General features: G+C 37.1%; 1 protein-coding gene across 1 annotated transcript; it reads right to left on the reverse strand.

Moving 5' to 3' along the window:
• Window positions 1–1255: 1255 nt before the first annotated feature.
• Window positions 1256–22971, reverse strand: LOC123547217 (solute carrier family 23 member 1-like). Its single transcript, XM_045334141.2, has 12 exons — window positions 22017–22971; window positions 13573–13737; window positions 12796–13051; window positions 11162–11253; window positions 9578–9759; window positions 9136–9256; window positions 8414–8570; window positions 7439–7692; window positions 6838–6943; window positions 5876–6043; window positions 3796–3891; window positions 1256–2441 (listed from the first exon to the last, which is right to left on the reverse strand). The coding sequence occupies exons 1-12, from the start codon at window positions 22095–22097 to the stop codon at window positions 2272–2274; spliced, it is 1848 nt and encodes a 615-aa protein (XP_045190076.2). The 5' UTR covers window positions 22098–22971; the 3' UTR covers window positions 1256–2271.
• Window positions 22972–24334: the final 1363 nt, after the last annotated feature.

Consider the following 24334-nt stretch of genomic DNA (forward strand, 5'->3'; position numbering starts at 1 on the left):
GAATTCTTCATGTGAGTAGGCTTACTGAAGGTCGATGATTTAGAGATAGACCCTAAAATTTTCAATGATAGTAATACATTAAATAAAGTCTAGAAATTGATTTCCAAGACCTTGAAATAACCAAAAATGATTTCACAAATGTGAAGTTTATGATAGTTTTGTTAATATCAATAACAGAAGTTTTAATTTTTAATTTAAAGTTGTGATCCATAAAGAATGACAACTCTTGCCTTGGGCTAGTACTTATAAGCAGAGATATCTATTAGTTTACTTCCCTTGCAATTACACAATTGAGTGGAAAATGAAAACCGTTTTAGACACAATATCATACTTTTTTTGCACAACAAAAACATTTAGGATTTATTCATTTGTGTTTGATTTACCCCTCAAAACATGGTTCCTATGATTCTGTCAACTTATATATGGTAAAAAGTTAACTTTTAACAAGCCAATAAGAAAATGAAGTACCAGTAAGTAAATAATAGTGCAGATAATACAGTTTTGCTTGTATCAAAATGTCACGATAGAAGCACTTTTGTAATACAGAATACCTGGTAGGATTAGTAAAGGTGCAATTATATTGATCTCTATTTCCTACGCCTAGATGGTTCTACCCAAGTGCCCGCCTGTGATGAAATAATGCACGGAGGGGCACCTGGGGTCTTCCTCCACTATCAAAGCCGGAAAGTCGCCATATGACCTATACTAGTAATTGTGTCGGTGCGACGTTAAACCTAACAAACACAAAACACAAAAACAACAAAAAAGACGTCTTGTCGAAAACTGTATCTGTCTGAATTTGACTTTTTGACATTCTACTCATGAAAAAAAAATTCAATTACAGGTGCTTCAAAGTACATTGGTGGGGAACGTGAATTCAGGTGATATTTTGATTATTTCTGGTAACATTTGCACTTTTAATTCTCCTTTGCTATATAAAGTCAATAGAAATGAAATAAATCATATAAAATACTGCAACGTATTTTCGTCGATTAATAAAAAAAATGTAGAGCTTTTTTCTTTCGATTTGCACGACTTTTTTGTTATTTCCCTGAGTTTCACTGAAAATGGCAGAAATAAAATCGTTGTTGTGGAATAAAAAAGCTTTTACCAGTTCTTGACGGACAAAAATGGAACCGAGAGAGAAAAGCATTTCAACATAACAGAAAACTATGGCAGCCTTTATAGGACATCACAGTTTTATTGAATTGTTTCTGAGATAATCAAAGGAATGCTGAAATAACACAAGAGTATCGCTGTTCTTCGACTTGAATTTATATTGGTATCTAGTCATCTACTTCTCGCACAAATTTGTAAAGTGACACTTCAACATAATCATACATACAAGCTTTGACAGATATAATGAGCACTACATGTATTTGTATGTCACAACCTTTAGAAATAAACACGATTTGAAACACCGAAGCCTTTGCAGTACTGGGACTGGAAAAAACGCTCCAAAGTTTGAAATATTTGCGGTGAAGTCTAGTCTGGACGTATTTTGTTGTAGGGTAGGATACTAAATTTTGTCCACTTTACGCTGACAATTTGAAACGAAACACATTTTCATTCATTACGTTGTTTTGATTTGGCACCATTGCAAAACGTATTAACTCAACTGCCCCACGTTGACTACGTTACGTTGAAAAGTTTGAAAGGTATGGTAATTCGCTATAAAAAATGACCTACTCAACATTTGGTTTGGTTAAAACTGCAATGGTAGTAAAATTGACCTTCTTCCAATAAAATTGTATTATACAAGACACGTGATTCACGTTGCTGGGTTTAGAAAGCTGTAAAACGTAAAAAACTAATGTCATTACGTGGCAGAATTTAATAAACCCAGTACATTGTATTACACAATGAAACTGACCTCTTCGCGTTGTAGTGTTAACTATAAAACGGGATACAATTTACCTCTTTGCGTTTTTGGGTTTGAAGATATGGTAAAACGCTATAAATTGAACATTTGTCAGCTCACACTGAAATACTACGTAATTTAACGATAAAATGTTTTACGTATGACGTTCAACACGTCACGTTGACGTTCCACACGTCCCGTTGTAAGGTTTTGTAAACATAGTAAAAAACACTAAAATCATGTATGTGTAACTTCCCACTTTTGTAAGGTTTGGTAAAAACCAAAAAAATGCAACATTGTGACCTCCTCACGTTGTATGGTTTAGTAAACATGGTGCTACAAATGTGACTTCCCACGTTTGTAAGCGGAACTTGTATAAAAAAAACACGATAAAACGCGATAAAATCTTATCATGTTGTAGAATTTGGTAAAAATGGTATAAATCTTAAGATCTTTGATTTTCTAAGTCTTGCAGGCATCAGTGGTGTATAAATCTCCAGTCCCTCAACATATTTTGTTGCCGCGTTCTCGGGATCATCTACATTTTGCCAGGTCGCTATCCCACGTTCTCTGATCGTTCCTGAAATATAACAGGAGCATTGTCATAAGGGAATTTTATTATACAATTATTGACTTATGTTGAGGTCAATATGTGTTTTACGGACCTGTAAAAACACATATTAACCGAAACATAAGTCTATAAATGTTATACTATATGCCCTTCTCATCTGACTGTCCTATATTTCAAACATATAAGAAAAAGTGATATCACAAGAGTCATTGTCGCTTTTGCAGGTCAATATCGCTTTTTGCGGACTCGCGCGTACACTCATTTCGACCAATCAAATGAGCGCATTTGAGAAGGGTATATAATTTTTTTTATAAACAGTTGAAAAACTGACTTTTTTTTTTAATTAACATATTGATATATCAGTTGTTTAATAAATTATAATAATGCAATTAAATTCATCGATAATGTAATTAATGGATGCCGTTTTACTATTGATTCATTGATTTGTGATATCCTAAATTCATATATGGATATCACAAATCAAAAATTCATTTAGTAATAGCCATTGATTCATGTATGGATATCATAAATTCATTTTATATTATCACTAATTATTTTTGATATCATAAAATGCATTTAAAGGCATCAAAAAATGAGTTATTGACATCTATCTGTTGGAGTATTTGATATATTCTAGCCAGATCTCCCGAAAAAGAACAAAAAGTGGTACAGCCTGCAGTCTGATTCCGTTCCTTGCCGGAGTCTTCATCAAAAATACTTAGAACTCAAAATGCAAAGGGTGTTTTCTGTGCTCAAATTAGCATTGGTTGTAATACCAATAGTTTCAGAAAGGTGAGTGAACTCAACAACAGAATTACGTTGTAAACAATGTTAAACAAACAGAAATAACGCTTTTTTTCTAAAACCTTAGTCAAAATTAAATTTCAAACTCATTCATTCAAAGTTGGACACAGGTGAATCCTTCTCCTTCTTCTTGTCTTTCACCAATGTGTAGGTGAATCCGTAACTACCCATTTCACGCATGCGCAATAAAGACCTGAATAATTCTCTGCTGTTCTAAATACAAATTTGAATAGTAAAAAGAAATTAACAAAGAACATTGTATGACCTCAGTCTCCAAGACACTATTTAGTATAAATGAGCCGCACCATGAGAAAACCAACATAGTGCATTTGCGACCAATATGGATCCAGATCAGCCGGCGCATCCGCGCAGTCTGGTCAGGATCCATGCTGTTCGCAAACCGTTTATCTAACTGCAATAGGCTTTGAAAGGGAACAGCATGGATCCTGACCAGACTGCGCGGATGCTGGTCGCAAATGCCTTATGTTGGTTTTCTCATGGTGCGGCTCAATTTATTCTCTATGGCATCATTTTATCTTTGATGTAACGAAACTCAAACCTGGGACTGTATTATCTAAGAAACAGGCAAGGATACCACCAAACATGTTTGGATTGCCAAGGAGAATCTTCAGCACCTCGTCAGCTTTTTCATTACCTGTCGAGACAAAAATTTAATAATAATTTCACAGGAAAATATATTATTATTTCTAGTTCAGGGAAACAATTTATAATTATATTAAGGCCTCGGTGGCCAAGTGTTTAATGTCATAGACATGTCCGAAATCTCACGTCCTAACCAATTCTGTGTATTCAATGCCATTGGCATTGTTGCATGTGAGCCATCCAGATACATTGCGAAAGACCGACTGTTCTAACAAAACGCCCGAATTCAACAGAAAATTGTTCAAACGCGGTCCTCCTCCACCGTCGTCATATTACCTCCGACGTTACATAAACAAGAGGGCCTAGTTTTTGACCCCACGTGACCCAAGCTTATTCTTTTATTTGACCTGATGATCTAGTTTTTGACCCCACGGGACCAAGATAAAAAATCTTCCGAGATTTTATGCAGCCCTTTTGCATACACAAGGTTTTTCTTTGATTTTAACAGGTGATCTACGTTTTGACCCCAGATGACCTAGATTCGAAATTGGGTTTAAAATCATCAAGATAAACATTTTGACCAAGTTTCCTGAAGATAGGATCATAAACGTGGCCTCTTGAGTGTTATCAAGCTTTTCCTTTGATTTGACCGGATGACCTAGTTTTTGACTCCACATAACCAAGATTCAAACTTGACGTAGAGGTAATCAAGAGTTACATATTCTAACCAATTCTCATGAGTTTCAAACTTAAACTGTGGACTCTAGAGTGTTAACAAGATTTTCCTTTGATCTAGCCTAGTGACCTAGTGTTTAATCCCACATAATCCAGTTTCAAACTTGACCTAGATCATCAAGACAAACATTCTGACTAAGTTTCGTAAAGACTGAGCCACAACTGTAGCCTCGAAAGTGTTCACAAGTTTTTCGTTTGATTTGACCGGGTGACCTAGTTTTTGACTCCACATAACCCAGATTCAAACCTGACCTAGAGGTCATTAATACAAATACTCTGACCGATTTTCATGAGTTTTAAACTTAAATTGTGGTCTCTAGAGTGTTAACAAGATTTTCCTTTGATCTAGCCTAGTGACCTAGTATTTAACCTCACATAACCCAGTTTCAAACTTGATTTAGAGACAATCAAGACAAACATTCTGACCAAGTTTCATAAATATTGAGTCACAACTGTGGCCTCTAGATTGTTCAAAAGCTTTTCCTTTGATTTGACCGGGTGACCCAGATTTTTACTCCACATAACCCAGATTCAAACTTGACCTAGAAATCACCAAAACAAACATTCTGACCAAGTTCCATAAAGATTAAATCACAACTGTGGTCTCTACAGTGTTCACAAGCTTTTCCTTTGATCTGACCTACTGACATAGTTTTTGACCCCACATAACCCAGTTTCAAACTTGACCAAGAGATTATCAAGACAAACATTCTGACCAAGTTTCATAAAGATTCTGTCACAACTGTGGCCTCTAGTTTGTTCACAAGGCAAATGTTGACGGACGACGGACGGACAATGACCGGTCATAATAGCTCACCTTGAGCACTTCGTGCTCAGCTGAGCTAAAAACCCAACAAGACTCAAGATACTGGCCCTAATGGATACTCTCCTTTAATAACGATTACGTCGAAATCTCTATGTGTGTAGTAAGCTATCTTACTAGCCTCCTGAACCAAGGAAATCCTCACATAAAAATGGAACAAGCAAATCGATTTTTGTAGAATGAACAGAACGATTAACAAAAATCGTCTGATGGACGTGAAATCGCGGTTCATCAAAAATGGACGTCAATGTCGGTTTTGAAGGTTTGTAGAGAAAAAAGTTACAAAAATATCAAAAAAGTAAAATACGCAGTCTATAAGGAATATGCTGAATTTTATATTAATCACAATTTCGAAACGAAACCCATTAACTTCAAATTAGGCGCATTTCACCTTAAACAGTAACCGAGTCAAATAAGTTAATTACACAAATTCATGCAGATTTAGAAATTCTGGTTATTGGTTTCAAGGAAAACTTACCTGTCTGTAGTTCTGTCGGAAACGTTTCTATCCAATATGGCACCATGAGCCCAGCAAATATGGCTGTACCAATTATAGCAAGATTCCGACTCGAACTTAGGTCAATAGCCTTGAGATTAGATAAAACAACTCCGGTAAACATACCAAACATTGTAATGAGGGCGCCACCTGCAAAGACAGTTTAGTTACAAAATCATATGTATCAAAGATTCCGCTTAAGGTACAAGTGCCTCATGCCGCCAAAGGTATTTCATTAGGTTTGTAATGCCAGTGTTCCTTAAAGTTGTTATCATGTGCTAAATTAAGTATGTCATCAGCTTAGTCAGGTCAAGGTCGTATGTAAAGTCTTTTTTTTTCACCTGAACGGGCAACTGTACCCCGTGCCGTGCCGGAGTTGATAAAGTCACGGGGTGGACTAATTACAACTGTGTAATACACGACAAACTGCATGTCCATTCATAGCAAGACTGTCACCATCTTCATACCTTCATGTGAAAATAATCTGATTTATGTTAATATAAACAAGTTTAATTGTTTTGTGAATATAATTAAGTTATCACCTTATAAATAAGGATAGTAACCAAACAGATGACAGTTAAATAATAACAAGTTACATTTTAAATAGTTGCTCAGCCTCGTTTTTGTTTTCTTTCTTTCAACAGAAAAATGCGTAGGAATGCTCCGGTTTCATTTAGATGGTCTGTTTTCATGTGTCTGGTTATGTCCCTGCGTTTACTAGACACTAACCTTATTCCCACTACTTAGCAAAATTGCACAACCTTCCTATCGATAAGGGGAAGTAACACTGTCAGACTTAGCAAGATTACATCCCTTTACTGGACAGATAAGGGGAAGTAACACTGTGTCGAAACTGGAAAGACTGAACAACCTTCGCGCAATCATCCCCATACCGTACCAATAAGGAGAAGTACCATTGTCGGACTTAGCAAGATTGATGTTACCTAAGACAGGGTAAGGTATGCAGATGAACACGGCCGATATTTTGCCAATAACTCCAAATATGACATATATCACTCCGCAAACAAAGAACACATGTCGACTTGCAACCTGAAAAAAGAAAAGAAAATTCAATAGTTGTGTACATGGCGCATTCCACTTTTTAGTGAGGTAACTGAAACAATTTTACCACCATGGTTCGTTATGGAATGGCGGCTCGTAACCGCACTGAAGCAAATTAATGCATGTGTTTTTCTTGAAACGTCTTCAAACAATAACCTAAATAAAAAGTTAAAGCCTACTTTACATTCGATGCGATGTGCGTGAGAATAAGATATAAAGTTACTCTTGCCTTTGCGAAAAGTTTCAAAGCAAACCACAGCATTTTTAAAAAATATTATACAATTGTGTTGTGGGATACATTGAAGAATATGCATGAACTAACAGAAATTTCACTAGACATAAAAGCATGTCCCACAGCTATATCTCAGCCATTAGTGTTGTGACCTCGTTACGGTCCTCAACGCAAAAAAGGTTTTGCAATGTGCAACAAAATTTCCAGAATAAACATGTTTTGCAGATCATATAAAAATATTTTTTGTGTACCCTAGTTACTCCAATAGCGCCAATATTCCCTCCATAAGTCGTGGTTGCATGACCACAGCCCAACAAACCGGCTATTGCAGAACAGAATCCTTCTATGGCGATACCCCTGTTGACAGCATGTGCCGGAGGTGGGGGCACGCGACACATTGACGCGCATGCGTAATAATCACCAATGGAATCGAGGATGGAGGTGAATGTCGCAATTATAAAGCCAAGAAAGACACTGACTGTGAAATCTATTTGTCCAAACTGCCCTAAAATGAAAATGGCCGTTAACTTTTTTTCGACCATTTTTTTTAAATCTTATTTCTACATAATATGTAAAGCTATGTTCATCCTAATAGTCTAACAGTATTGATTATTCAATATCACGAAGAAAATGAGAAAACTACTCGAATAAAAATTGATATTTTAGGCTATATTCTCATATAATTTTTACTAGATGCAACGAGTAAAAGATATCCAATTAATTATTTCCCTGAAATATTTTATCCTTAAATATTTATGACATGTAAGAAATTTTCTTCAGATATATGTAACTTTATTAAAAAGATATAAGTTAATTGTGCAAGTAGAGTTACAATCATAACAGCAGTTTGTTAAAAAATAAAAACTTCCAGTTTTTGGTGGTAGTACACATTTATACTGTGATAAGTTATAACCTAATGTATTATTCTGTTAACACATGTAAACTTGTTATTTTTATGTTACATAAATAGTATAATTATACAGTAACTGTTTATATTCTCGAACATGAATTTGGGTAAAGCATACCTCTAAGTTAAGAATATCATGAAACCAAAGCTCGGTTATTAATCAAGTATAAATCACACACAAATCCATAACAAAGGATGAAAAATTGTTAATAATTGATTTTTGGTCTATTGTTAACACAAAGTGTTTCCTTATATTGAGACGGGTACTAACACTTCAATAAGTGAGGAAATTGTTAAATGACATAAAATTATGTTATACCTGGGTAGGGAAAATGGAACCATTTAGCTGTTGTGAGAATATAACTTCTGGCATCAGTGCGTGTATAATACGAGGTGGAATTTTTGTCGTCTGTTAGGCGACCAGTTACCGTCAATATCCCACACACCGCCCAGCCAAACATTATGGCAATTAAGATCTACAATAATATTGAGCCGCACCATGAGAAAACCAACATAGTGCATTTGCGACCAGCATGGATCCAGACCAGCCTGCGCATTCGCGCAGTCTGGTCAGGATCCATGCTGTTCGCTTTCAAAGCCTATTGCAATTAGAGAAACCGTTAGCGAACAGCATTGAACCTGACCAGACTGCGCGGATGCGCAGCCTGGTCTGATTCCATGCTGGTCGCAAATGCACTATGTTGGTTTTCTCATGATGCGGCTCATATATATTTACTATGATTGTTGTTTCGTGACTTTTTATGTAAACTGTTGATTTACAGATAATATAAACTCACAGTGTATATATATTTTTAAAAATCACCACATGGTGTAAAAAACGCGAACTATTTCTTAAGTAAGTTATGAAATATTATTAACTACAGTAGTTAAAAAATGTTATTCAGAAAATACCAAAGTGCATGAAAATATCATTTTCAATTTCTCAAATCATATATTTTGTCCGTATTGATTGTTAATTGTCCAAATATTTTACTTCAAGAACGACACTGATTTAGACAAAGTAATAGTAATTTCGCTTACTGCAAACATTTGATGAAATGGATATCTAGTGATGTGACACCCCTTCTGTCTTGTCCACACCGGAACCGGAAGCTTGATTTTCGACATATATAAGGCCAAAATAAGGGATATTGCACATGTCCTACGAGTGAAAGCGGAATAATTGTCAAATTAAACGTGAATCTCTCCGTCTATGAGTTGTCACATTTTTAACAAAATTTGTTTGCGTGTAATTCATCATACAAAACAAAAATAAAAAGTGGACTTCAGCATATACAAAATGTGATAAAAACAGTCCAAGGGAAAGAATTCAATCTGGCAACCATTATCTTTTGAAGACGTAATTTTACAAAATCATGCGCAATAAATCTGACTGAAAAGGGAGAAGATGAAGGGTAAATATGTTAAAAATGGAGGTGAAACGCGGGTAAAATGCGTACAACTAATATCAAATCATTCTTACATAAACGAGATCCCCCAGTGGACTTTAGCAAAATTGACGGTGGCTCTGACAATATAAATGCCGATCAGCAGTATTGCTGGCACGATGGTAACGGGTCCTATGAACCGCATGAGCACACCAACAAGTCCGGTGGCTCCAATCAGAAAATGGATCATTCCAGCCAAGATCAAACTTCCCTGTAGCTAAATAACAAAAGTCACAAACTATTGTAGGTAGGGACAGTAGCACTTGTCAGTCATCACAATTATCCCAGTCAAAATAAATCTTCTTTCAGAAAATTAGATGAAAAGCGTTTAACATAAAGCATTGTTAGGCAGTATTTTCACAAATCATATTCTTCACACTCCTGTGAAGAATACGATTCTAAGCTTCACGTTTTGGACATGTAAGGAATATGAATGACCAAAAATGGGACTTGCACTAAATCACATAATTATTTCAAATGAACTTCTGTGCAATTTATTAAAGATAACTTCTAAAGTGTAGAAGCCCTCATTATTTAATATCAGAGTCATGCGCAAGAACCTTTGTCTGTCTCTTAAAAGTGCTTCTCGCAAATTTCGAATTTTCAAATAGTTAATTGTAAGTGTTTGCAATTTCCACTTCAAGGGTGTATCTAAGAACTATATGCATATTAATTTTCAATCCTTGGCTGGGCAGCGTGAGAAATGTGTGCTTTAGTGAAACTGCCGCCGTATTCCTTGTGTGTACCGCCCCCCCCCCCCCCCCCCCCCCCCCCCCCCCCCCCCCACACACACACACACAAAGATCGATCACAAATTTCACTGAAAATGTGAACAATATGTTCAGCTTGTGTGAAGAATGCGACCAGTCTTATTTTTCACAAGTGTGAAAACTGTGGTCTAACAAGGCATTGATATGATATTTATTAATTTTTCATACAATGCACTCGGACTAAGCATGTTTTGTGGGCATAAATTTTTATACAATGTACTCGGACTAAACATGTTTTGTGGGCATAATTTTTTATACAATGTACTCGGACTAAACATGTTTTGTGGGCATAATTTTTTTATACAATGTACTCGAACTAAACATGTTTTGTGGGCATACTTTTTTATTCAATGTACTCGGACTAAACATGTTTTGTGGGCATAATTTTTATACAATGTACTTGGACTAAACATGTTTTGTGGGCATAATTTTTTATTCAATGTACTCGGACTAAACATGTTTTGTGGGCATAATTTTTTATACAATGTACTCGGACTAAACATGTTTTGTGACTAAACATGTTTTGTGGGCATAATTTTTATACAATGTACTCGGACTATACAATGTTTTGTGGGCATAATTTTTAAACAATGTGCTCGAACTATACATGTTTTGTGGGCATTTTGTTGGCAAAATATTTTATACAATGTACTCGAACTAAACATGTTATGTGGGCTAAAAAGAACGTGTATCTAGAACAATTCGTGACGTAGAAGACTGACAATATTTTAGCTCTCGTAATGTCAAAATATCAATTAATAAAATCAGAATTCTATTAATCCTTAAAAAGTAAAGAAGCACATTAGTCCCAATAAACTTCCTATATAAGAAACCGAATACCATGAGTACCGTTTGAATATTCTTTTTCACCATGGGTCTTTGCACTGAGACCATATCCAGCGTTGTGTTTGCCAGCAAAGCCTCCTTTTGTGACCTTGAAACTAAAAATGAAGTTTTAAATTATACCAAAATTACAAGTACCCTACAATAAAATATTTAGACCATGAACTACAAGTATCCTACAGTAGAAACTTAAACCATGGTTACAGGCATGCTACAGTAAAATTTAAACCATGGTTTCAAGTATCGTACAATGAAAGTTAAGATCATGGTATCCTACAGTAAAAAATAGACCATGATTTGAGTAGTTAAGTTCATGGTGACTGGTATACTACAGTAAAAAATAGACCATGATTTTGAGTAGTTAAGTTCATGGTGACTGGTATACTACAGTAAAAAATAAACCATGATTTTTAGTAGTTAAGATCATGGTGACTGGTGTACACTCAACAAAATTCCTAATCGGTCAGTTTATATTGTATAACTATTTTGTTGATGATACATGTATTTACACGAAATTTCACATACCGACATTTGAATAGGTACTGCAGCTAATTATTGATTTTTTTTGACCGACTCACGGTCGAAGTAACCGCATTAGGCGTTTTGACAAATATAACATATTTTGCACGTGCAGGGCATGTGCACCAATATGCACGTGTTAATTGACACTTTTTATATTACTGACGAAACTCATACTAGTAAAACACATATCATCGTGAAATTGACTCAAGAGCAACGCGCTTGGGCTGGCGGAATTATACAACAAATTTCAAAATCGGTCACTTCAGTGAATTGTACTTCGGTTAAATTTAGCCAAAAGAGCGCGGAGAGTAGCTAACCAACGATTGAAGGTTCTTGTAAACGTAAATAAGGTTAAGTCCCGGCTAGGAACATTCCGACAGCTAGATCGCGTTGTTCTTGTGTCAATTCCACCATGATATGTGTTTTTTCTAAAAGGACTTTCGTCAGTAATGCCAAAAGTGTAAATGAACACGTGCATGTTGGTCGGGCACGTGCAAAATATTCAATATTAGTCAAAACGCCTAATGCGATTACTTTGGCCGTTAGTCGCCAAAAATAATTCAAAAATTAGCTGTAGAACCTATTTAAATGTCGGTATGTGAAATTTCGTGTAAATACATGCATTATTAACAAAATAGTAATTCAAATATAAACTGACCGAGTAGGAATTTTGTTGAGTGTACTACTTATTGAATGGCTGGCCGGTCAATAGTCAAAACTTTGGACCTCGGGCAATAGTTTGACAACTGACCGGCAATCCATATAATAAGTGTAGAATAGTATCAAGAGGTAGCTTTCTTCGACATTCATTTATGGAATGGCTTATGTTCCTGGTCTTTTTGTGCTATTATCGTTATAAACTTGGTTCTCAGTTTCTTATATGATTAAACACACGTCACCGTGGTTTACATCTAAAAGTGTTGAAAGAACTCGGACTAATTTGGCTATATTTTCCGACGTCATATTAGTAAACGCAAGTCTTGGTTCAGCCGAGGATTCATCAGCGATTTACGTATTGGTAATCTAGTGAATAAAAAACTAGGCCTGGATATTTATCGTCTGCTGGATGGGAATGATCTACACATACTAACCAACACGTAAGGACATTCAAATCATACTTAGTTCCGGATCCAAGTCACAGCGGTCTTTATCTATGGCCACCATGACAAGAAGTGGGATTACGTAGTCTCCAGCGGCTCCTTGGAACAGCGGAAGTCTTGCGCCAACAAACGTCATTAACAGGGTTGTAACGCCGCTCATGAATAAAGTAGTTCCAAGTAATTTGGCTTTAATTTCTTCGTCATTTTCGGCACAAATAACTTCCGCTACCAGCAAAGATACAGCCAGGTTGCCTGACAGTGAAAGTAGTGCTTGCTGTAACAAAGTAAACATTAATTTTAATTTCATTTTTAGCATGCCTTATTTATCAAGAACAAACTTTTTTTAAGCCATTTCGTTTTCTAAAGATGTTTGGTGACGGATAAGGTCTGTTATATTATTTTAATGCATTTTCCCCCATTTAGCTAATATATTCTTACTGTTAAGAATCGATTAAATCATGGATTAAAAGTACAATGTAACATGCATTTCATACAACTATAAAACAACAAGTTAAACACAACGTATAGGCTATATTGTTTACTCACTATACAAATAAAACTTTGAAGCATTTAAAGCTGATTTTGGGTAAATCAAGGGCCATAATTCTGCAAAGCCTCGGCTAGTTAATGAACTTAGCCGAGGAGTTACGGTCAAAAACATTTGGTTTAAGTTTGGTAAAGATAAGATGAGAACTGTTCGACTTAGAGCGCGGACAAGAGTAAAAAAGACCGATTTTCGGAGAGAACTTAGGACGAAAGTTACGAAACCATATGTTGCTAAAAATAAAAACAAACCTGGAAACCAAACACAATTGACAAATATATTGGTGGTGAATCACTGACGTTATAAACCAGAGCTGTGTCGGGAACGTCTTCTATTTCTTGGTCAGTCGAAACATTCGGCGGTTGAGGAACTTCAACGACGCCATTTGCCTCGGGCACGTTTTCTTGTTGTTTTTCCTGCAGTAGAATGTGTTTGCGGACGTAACGAGAGAAAAATATAATTTTAAGATGCATTTCCAGCAGGCACATGTATATTGGACCTACATAGGCAAACCGATATCTACTTATGATATTGGTTCGACATACTGATGATATGAGACATCAACACCTAACTGCCATCTGACGGAATCATTATTGCACAAATATGACGTCCACTTTGTAAAACTAATATCGTACCGATATTGAAACTCATATCCGCCCGATATATATTGATTTTAGTTAAGTTGGTCTGCAGTTCGCAGTTCGCAGTTCGCGTTTCGAATTGCGAACTGCAAACTGGTCTGCAGTTCGCAGTTCGCAGTTCGCGATTCGAATTGCAAACTGCAAACTGGTCTGCAGTTCGCGATTCGAATTGCGAACTGTAAACTGGTCTGCACTTTACGATTCAAATGTCAACGTGCAGTCTGATCAACAATGTCCTGCACATTGCAGACAAGAATGCATTTCACAGTTGGTCTGCAGTTCTAGTTTCGAATTGCGAACTGCAGACTGGTCTGCAGTTTGCGATTCGTGTTGCGAACTGCAAACTAGTCTGCAGTTTACGATTCAAATTTCAAAGTGTGCAGTCTGATCAGCACTGCCCGGCAGATTGTAGACAAGAATGCATTTCAAATTTGGTCTGAAGTAAGCAGTTCGCGTTTCGAATTGCGAACTGCAAACTGGTCTGCAGTTCGCGATTCGAATTGCAAACTGTAAACTGGTCTGCGCTTTACGATTCAAATGTCAACGTGCAGTCTGATCAACACTGTCCTGCGCATTGCAGACAAGAATGCATTTCACAGTTGGTCTGCAGTTCGCGTTTCGAATTGCGAACTGCAAACTGGTCTGCAGTTTGAGATTCATATTGCAAACTGTAAACTGGGCAGCAGTTTACAATGCAAATGTCAAAGTGCAGTCAGATCAGCACTGTCCAGCGCATTGCGGACAAGAATGCATTTCATAATTAGTCTGCAGTTTGCATTTCGCGTTTCCAACTGCGAACTGCAAACTGGTCCGCAGTTCGCGTTCCGAATTGCAAACTGCAATCTTGTCTGCTGATTACAATAAAAATTTCAAAGTGCAGTCTGATCAGCACTGTCTTGTGCATTGCAGACAAGAATGCACTTCACAGTTGGTCTATAGTTCGCAGGTTGTGTTTCCAATTGCGAACTGCAAACTGGTCTGCAGTTTGCAGTTCGCGTTTCGAATTGCGAACGGCAAACTGGTCTGCAGTTCGCAGTTCGCGATTCGAATTGCGAACTGCAAACTGGTCTGCAGTTCGGGATTCGTATTGCAAACTGTAAACTGGGCTACAATTTACGATTCAAATATCAAAGTGCAGTCTGATCAGCACTGTCCAGCGCATTGCGGACAAGAATGCTTTTCATAATTAGTCTGCAGTTCGCATTTCGCGTTTCCAACTGCGAACTGCAAACTGGTCCGCAGTTTGCGTTCCGAATTGCAAACTGCAATCTTGTCTGCTGATTACAATAAAAATTTCAAAGTGCAGTCTGATCAGCACTTTCTTGCGCATTGCAGACAAGAATGCATTTCACAGTTGGTCTATAGTTCGCAGTTTGTGTTTCAAATTGCGAACTGCAAACTGGTCTGCAGTTCGCGTTTCGAATTGCGAACTGCAAACTGGTCTGCAGTTCGCAGTTCGTGATTCGAATTGCGAACTGCAAACTGGTCTGCGGTTCAAGATTCAAAATAAAAATATATTTGAACGTTACTCTTATACTTTTTAAGTAATAGGTCAGTATTTGCTAAATATAAAATTTTGAGCCGTGCCATGAGAAAATCAACATTGTGGGTTTGCGACCAGCATGGATCCAGACCAGCTTGCGCATCCGCTCAGTCTGGTCAGGATCCATGCTGTACGCTAATGGTTTCTCTAATTGCAGTAGGCTTTAAAAGTGGACAGCATGGATCCTGACCAGACTGCGCGGATACGCAAGCTGGTCTGGATCCATGCTGGTCGCAAACCCACTATGTTGATTTTCAAATGGCACGGCTCATTTATGTTAATGGTCTGCACTTCCTCCCTCTTCAGTAGAACTGCAAAGTGCCGGCAAGTCTGCGGCTCCTAGTTTTCGATTCGAACTACGAACTGCAAACTGGTCTGCAGTTCTCAGTTCGCAGTTCGCAATTCGTAGTTCATAATTCGAATTGCGAACTGCAAACTGGTCTGCAGTTCGCAGTTCACGATTCGAATTGCGAACTGCAAACTGGTCTGCAGTTCAAGATTCAAAATGAAAATGAATTTGAAGGTTACTCTTATACTTTAAAGTAATAGGCAAGTGTTTGCTAAACATAAATGTGAAAAGTCTGCACTTCCTCCCTCTCCATTAGAACTGCAGACAAGAATGCATTTCACAGTTGGTCTACAGTTCGCAGTTTGCGTTTCGAATTGTGAACTGCAAACTGGTTCGCAGTTCGCAGTTCGCCTTTCGAATTGCGAACTGCAAACTGGCCTGCAGTTCGCAGTTCGTGATTCGAATTGCGAACTGCAAACTGGTCCGCTGTTCCCAGTTCGCCTTTCGAATTGCAAACTGGCCTGCAGTTCGCAGTTCGCAGTTCACGATTCGAATTGCGAACTGCAAAATGGTCTGCAGTTCGCGATTCAAATTCGAACTGAAAACTGGTCTGCAGTTCGAGATTCGTATTGAGAACTGTACACTGTGCAGCAGTTTACGATTCAAATTTCAAAGTGCAGTCTGATCAGCACTGTCCAGCAAAATGTAGACAAGAATGCATTTCATAGTTGGTCTGCAGTTTGCTGTTCTCAGTTCACGTTTTCAAATGCGATCTGCAAACTGGAAAAGTAAAGAAGAAATGAAAAATCTTGAAATGGAGCTTTTCTATCTTGCAGGATTTTTTCCAATGAATTTAGTAACATTTTTATGGAGGAACCGCCCATATCAATTATCGGTGACGAATATAGATAAGCTTAAATATAAACAATGAAAACATGTAGAAGTTATAGCATGTTTGTCACGGGATGTAACATTTCATGTTCTTTAAACTTAATAGTGACGTGCGCCGCGCATAGCGGGGAAACTAATACTTTTCCCTGGCGGGATCGGCTGCTGTCTAATTGAATTGGATATCCTCGGCAATGAACGTGTTATTACGAATATTAACGGAGATGTCCGAGGCACTTCATCCTTGCCTGTACAGTCTTTGTGAATTCTTGTCATGTAGGTTACATTCTACCAATTCAATTCCTTATTTATTTCATATTAATAACAAAACATTCAGACCTCATTTTCAGCACTTTAGAGCATTTCAATGATATGAAAACCATATATGGTCATTTAGTATAACATGTCTTCTTATCAAAAATAGAAAAATATTGACATGTTATGTTGTATATAAGAAAAATAATCTGTTCTGAGAAACATCACCCTCTAAAAATGCCCCCATGAAAACAGCCGTTTAGCAATTACGTGTAGGTAGACATTTTTCGCAAAGAATAAAACTTATTCCAGGAAATTTACAATGAAAATGGTCTAGATCTATTCTCAATACAATAAGCAATAAACATAAGCCAAAAATTTAACTGTCACCTCCTCATGTCACTCATTATACCAGACTTCATCCATAGCATGGAACTACATTTTGGACTACTTCACATGTAACACTGAGTAGTCACTTCCGGTTTGGTGTAATCCGTCCTGTATGACCAATCTTCTTGGTTTGTTTTATGAGTAAAAAGGAGAGCTAGAATGAGAGAAAGAAATTCACTGGTGTTCTCTTAGTACCTTTTACTGCCAAATTCCTTCTACGCTCAGAGCAGTTAATGTACTCTTACGAGCAATACAGTAAAATTCATAGAAAACTGAATTAAAATCATTTAGAATTCTTATGATTACTTCAATTAATTCACCAGTCGGTGTGGCAAGGAATATTTTGAAATATCTTTAATATTGTAGTTTGTATTTCTTTACAGAGCGCGTGAATTTTTTATTTTTTGTGTGAAAACTTTGTATTATTTTATCTTTATTTTATCAGTTGATATATATTGTGACATGTTTCAATGTAAAGACATTTACACCCATTATAAGGATCGTCTACAGCCAAGTATGGCCTAATGTAACTCTTGAATGGCTTAAAGCCCAACCCGTTTACTGTCATGATGTTATAACATTTTTTCTTATGGAATGCTTTTAACTCAAATACATTTCTGTTGTATTTAGGACTTATTAAAAGGTCATAAAACACATGAACTGACATATAAAAAATAAAATAAAAAAATCTTGTGCAGCTTTTCCAGTAGTGCGTTGTTCCTGTAAAATAATTCAGATTTACATTGTGTGATTTCTGTTACAGTACATGTGTGTATATCATTTCAATTTTAAACAAAAATTATATTGCCCTTTGTAAATAAAATCAACGAAAGATTAATTGTAAGATTAATCAAAGAACTGTTTCATTTGACGGAATTTGCCCGGATATTGAAGTAACTAGCCGGAATGTTCAAGTCACTGTCAGCCCACTCAAGAATGCTCATCTCACGTCTGACTATAGCTCACCTGACTTTGGATTATTTCTGACATATAAAATATTCAGATTGTAACCTACAGGTCAATGCAAGCTTGACATATCTGCGTCGAAGCCTGTATTGATTGTCCAGTCAGAGAGAGAGGCTAATTTTGCGATGAACTGCACCTGAGACGGGCTAATTTTGCCATGAACTTTACCTATTTCTAACTTTCTAAAACAGAACAATTTGATAAATAGTAACGAATATTAACGAAAGTAGTCCACACTCAAGCAAAGTACACAGTCGTATTTTGACAGTGTTTAAAGCGTGTTTATACTGGACTTATTGTACAAAATATTCATAGATAGTGTCATATTAAGAAGAAAGTCCGTATAATCTCGTCCCTGGCAAAACCAGTATATTACATACATCTGCTAATAAAATACCAACATTTAATTAACACCATTCTTGCCGCCGCCTTCGGATATGTCCAAAGGTAGCACTGGAATGGCTCATCGACAGACCTGTTTTATTGTCTTAGTATTATAATGAAATATGACATAAGAAATCTGCAAACGGTCAGTACTAGAGCCTGGGCTTTGATCTTGGCTTAGAAACATTACTTTATAAATCTTGTTTGGTTTAATGTAAGTGGGGCTTTGATATGTGCAGGTGTCTAATACTTTTAGAGATTTTATCTATTTGTGCCATTGATAAGTAATTTGAATTAAATTGTCCATAACTAATTGGAACGACGACATGACCAGTTTGCAGTTCGCAATTCGAATTATGAACTACGAATTGCGAACTGCGAACTGAGAACTGCAGACCAGTTTGCAGTTCGTAGTTCGAATTGAAAACTAGGAGCCGCAGACTTGCCATTACTTTGCAGTTCTAATGAAGAGGGAGGAAGTGCAGACCATTAAAATTAATGAGCCGTGCCATGAGAAAATCAACATAGTGGGTGTGCGACCAGCATGGATCCAGACCAGCCTGCGCATCCGCGCAGTCTGGTCAGGGTCCATGCTGTTCACTTTTAAAGCCTACTGCAAAGAAGTAGAGAAATCATTAGCGTACAGCATGGATCCTGACCAGACTGAGCGGATGCGCAAGCTGGTCTGGATTCATGCTGGTCGCAAACCCACTATGTTGATTTTCTCATGGCACGGCTCAAAATTTTATATTTAGCAAATACTGACCTATTACTTAAAAGTATAAGAGTAACGTTCAAATATATTTTTATTTTGAATCTTGAACCGCAGACCAGTTTGCAGTTCGCAATTCGAATCACGAACTGCGAACTGCGAACTGCAGACCAGTTTGCAGTTCGCAATTCGAAACGCGAACTGCAGACCAGTTTGCAGTTGCCAAATTGAAACACAAACTGCGAACTATAGACCAACTGTGAAATGCATTCTTGTCTGCAATGCGCAAGAAAGTGCTGATCAGACTGCACTTTGAAATTTTTATTGTAATCAGCAGACAAGATTGCAGTTTGCAATTTGGAACGCGAACTGCGGACCAGTTTGCAGTTCGCAATTGGAAACGCGAAATGCGAACTGCAGACTTATTATGAAAAGCATTCTTGTCCGCAATGCGCTGGACAGTGCTGATCAGACTGCACTTTGAAATTTGAATCGTAAATTGTAGCCCAGTTTTCAGTTTGCAATACGAATCCCGAACTGTAGACCAGTTTGCAGTTCGAATTCGAATCGCGAACTGCAGACCAGTTTGCAGTTTGCAATTCGAATCGCGAACTGCGAACTGCAGACCAGTTTGCAGTTCGCAACTGGAAACACAAACGGCGAACTAAGACCAACTGTGAAATGCATTCTTGTCTGCAATGCGCAAGAAAGTGCTGATCAGACTGCACTTTGAAATTTTTATTGTAATCAGCAGACAAGATTGAAGTTTGCAATTTGAAACACGAACTGACCAGTTTGCAGTTCGCAGTTGGAAACGCGAAATGCGAACTACAGACATATTATGAAAAGCATTTTTGTCCGCAATGCGCTGGACAGTGCTGATCAGACTGCACTTTGAAATTTGAATCGTAAATTGTGTCCCAGTTTACAGTTCGAAATACGAATCCCGAACTGCAGACCAGTTTGCAGTTCGCAATTCGAAACGCGAACTGCGAACTAGAGACCAGTTTGCAGTTCACAATTTGAAACACAAACTGCGAACTATAGACCAACTGTGAAATGCATTCTTGTCTGCAATGCGCAAGAAAGTGCTGATCTGACTGCACTTTGAAATTTTTATTGTAATCAGCAGACAAGATTGCAGTTTGCAATTTGGAACGCTAACCGCGGACCAGTTCGCAGTTGCAAACGCGAAATGAGAACTGCAGACTAATTATTAAATTCATTCTGGTCCGCAATGCGCTGGACAGTGCTGATCAGACTGCACTTTGAAATTTGAATCGTAAATTGCACATTAGTTTGCAGTTCGCAACACGAATCGCGAACTGCAGACCAGTTTGCAGTTTGCAATTCGAAACGCGCACTGCAGACAAACTGTGAAATGCATTCTTGTCTGCAATGCGCAGGACAGTGTTGATCAGACTGCACGTTGAAATTTGAATCGTAAACTGCAGACTAGTTTGCAGTTCACAACACGAATCGCGAACTGCAGACCGTTTGCAGTTTGCAATTCGAAACGAGAACTGCAGACCAACCGTGAAGTGCATTCTTGTCTGCAATGCGCAGGACAGTGTAGATCAGACTGCACGTTGACATTTGAATCGTAAAGTGCAGACCAGTTTACAGTTCGCAATTCGAATCGCGAACTGCAGACCAGTTTGCAGTTCGCAATTCGAATCGCGAACTGCGAACTGCGAACTGCAGACCAGTTTGCAGTTCGCAATTCGAAACGCGAACTGCGAACTGCGAACTGCAGACCAACTTAACTGATATCCGATATTGGCCTAACAGGAAATGCTTACTGGGCATTATTTCTTGCGCAAATATTTTGTAATGACTCCTTGAAGTACGTCTTGTAGACATGAATTACTAGACTATCTCAAAATAAACAGAAATCTGTTGTATACAAAGTAATGTGTAGCTGATTTTAGGGGACATGCCTGTGCACAGTGAACATTAAAATTTGATTGAAAACACATACAGCAATTGATATTAGATGTCGAAAATGATAAACAAGTATTCTTTTAGAAGATATTTAATGTGTATCATAAAAATAGCTAAATTCCTTCTATATTTCATCCAATATCAATGGCGGAGCTAAATTCCTTCTATATTTCATCCAATATCAATGGCCCGACCCATTTGCTTATTTTCTCGGCTCATATTTCGTTGGAGAAAAAAAGTTGCTTTATAGAAAAAGGGGCTAAAATGCAGATAACCACTTTCTATTTTCTTTTTATTGCAATTTCCAACTAATGAAAACATTTTCTAAGCTTAGAAAAAACAACCGACATTGATCTGGAGACCCGCAGCTTTAAACGGTGACTAAATATAACATTAAAGTAAAATAACAACATTCGAGTACAGTAGTTGAAGGTCAAACAAATTCTTTGTTCGGTTAATCAGGTCTAGTAGTCCCGTTCCGTGACTTTATTGTCTACCTCCGTATTACAACGGTCTAATAAAATGTCAATAATAGATGGTTTTCAGGTAATGCACCAACACAGTTAGTTTCATCAATCAAACGCTTAATAAGAAAAATCATTTTTCGTTTCACTTACCTGCAGGGGCCATACTGCTACATGTATAAGACAACGCGTCCCGTGATTCCAGATATAAAAACTTACCTTGGAAACATCCTTGGCGTCGACATGGCCGCAATCTATAGTCCACTCAAAACCTTCATTTAACCTGTATGTACCATTCATGATTCAAACTGCAAGTCAAACTGTCAAATCCGTGTTAAAATATCTGTAAAATGATAATTTGACAACGGAGATATACAGTGGTATTTAATCTACATCTTTACCACGCATGTTTTTTGCTAAACAGATAAATGAGGGACTTTAAAAGGTAAAACACAGTTCACAAGTGTCATCGTTTTATATACGTTGCATAAATTAAGATTTCAATTTAATCTGACACGGATTTTCAAATAGTTAAAGATTTACATAGGTAAACAACATTTTAATGTTATTTGAATACTAGTATCTCCTGATCGACTGCCTCGCATTTACGTTGTTATTGTTTTTTTCGCGGCTATGTTCGTTCCCTCTCTACTCTTAGCTCAAATGTTCACGCGAGATTTTTGTCATTACTGTAGGAATATAGTTTCTATCTTAGGATAATAAAATCATACCTACCTTTAAATAGTCTACAATCTCAGGCATCTGCGACAAAATTTTGCGCCATTTTTTTCTTCCGGTTTTTTTTTTCATGCGTCGCAAAATTGCAACAGCTCGTGCGCAGATTTCGTTTCCATCGCAATACAAGCACATGCACAACCGGGCCGTGCTTTGCTACACAGGAAGAACAGTTAACTAAATCATTGGTCCTAACTATTGTACAAGTTCTTCTGGCATGCATTTCTCTTTCTACAAGTTGCTGCATGTACATTTAGCTGTTTAATAGCCTTACTACACGTGCAGCATTCAGCATATGGTGAACGTTTCCAAGGTGCATTAATACAGGGCAAAATTTGCAAAATTGTAAACAAAATATTTTCCTCAAGCTTGATATCAAGCGTGATCTATAAGGAAAAAAAATAGTTTGATTTTGAGGTCAGTGATCTTTTTGTACTTTTTAAAATGGAAAGGTCCGTTATTTAGGTAATGTTATTCAGTACGATGGTGGTTTTTGTCTAAATAAGGCAAAGTAAATCATGCTGATTTACCTAACCGACAGACGAGTCTATAAATTGAATTTCTCAAACTATAACATTGTCAATTAGTTTGTACTGCTCGTTTAAATGGGTCAGCTGTGTTGATGTACTTATAAAATAGACTTGCCCAGTTTATAGGTTGGTCAGGCCTACGGATATGTATTGTACAGTCCGTGTCTGATAACTTCGGAGTGACGTCACGTTTGTTTATGTTTTCTGTACTTATAAAACTAACAATATAGGTAAAGCAGCTTACATAAACAATAATATTGGTTATATTTTATTGTAACACGTCTGTCAGTCCCGGTAGCTCAGTGGTAAGCATTGATGTTTGAAATGCTGAATTTTGCGGGCCGTAGGTTCGCATCGAGGAAAGTGTTTTTTTTTCCAGTTTCTCTTTCAGGGTAACCACCATAATCATTCATTTTTCCTGGAATATATTAATATATTTAGATAGAAATATTATTAAATTAATTTCTATTTAAAGGTGACCAGCCAGCAGCTATGTGTACACATCGTATTATGCATAGTCACGAAAACGTGGAAGTTTCGTGCAGGTTAAATTCCTCTTTGGTATATTGCCAGTATTAGTGTAGTCAATATGTCCGAGGCGTCCACGTCTGTTGTTGCAAAGAGAAACATTGTTCAGTATAAGAATGATGCTAACTGCATAGTACAAAATGTTCTGAAGGTTATTTCAAGCATCATCATTTTTCCATATTTCAGTTCGTTATTGTAGGGATAATACACGTTTTTTTGTGTATTAACGTCTGCAGAAGCCCGCGGGATTGTTTGTGACCGAGACCGAAGGGCTTCTGCAGGCGTTAATACACAAAACAAACGTGTATTGTCGCTATTCTTGCATAAAAAACATTACACGACGACTAAATGCATTGTTTTCATATGTGATGACTTGACGATTCCGGTACATTTTTTATTTACCATTCTTGTTGTTCTTGGAAACGGTAAACATGTTTTAAGTATCAATAACCGGAACACACATAATAACAACACTACTAAAAGCGTGATTTGAAGGTTTTTGAGCATTTTATTTTTATTTTTAGTTATTACAAACGTAACATTACACATAATTTTGCATATAACTAAAAAAATTGATAAACAGGAACACAATTATTTTAAGAATAACAACTTTACATTCGAATTATTTTGAGTACGAACACACATAGTACGGATGAGTACGAAGCTAGTGACTAGCTTTCGAGGTTTATTATATGAAGTCTGCGAACAATCAGTAAAAACAAACCGACTGATACTAACAACAAT

The sequence above is a fragment of the Mercenaria mercenaria genome, chromosome 9 (assembly GCF_021730395.1).
Source record: "Mercenaria mercenaria strain notata chromosome 9, MADL_Memer_1, whole genome shotgun sequence".
Classification (NCBI taxonomy): domain Eukaryota; kingdom Metazoa; phylum Mollusca; class Bivalvia; order Venerida; family Veneridae; genus Mercenaria; species Mercenaria mercenaria.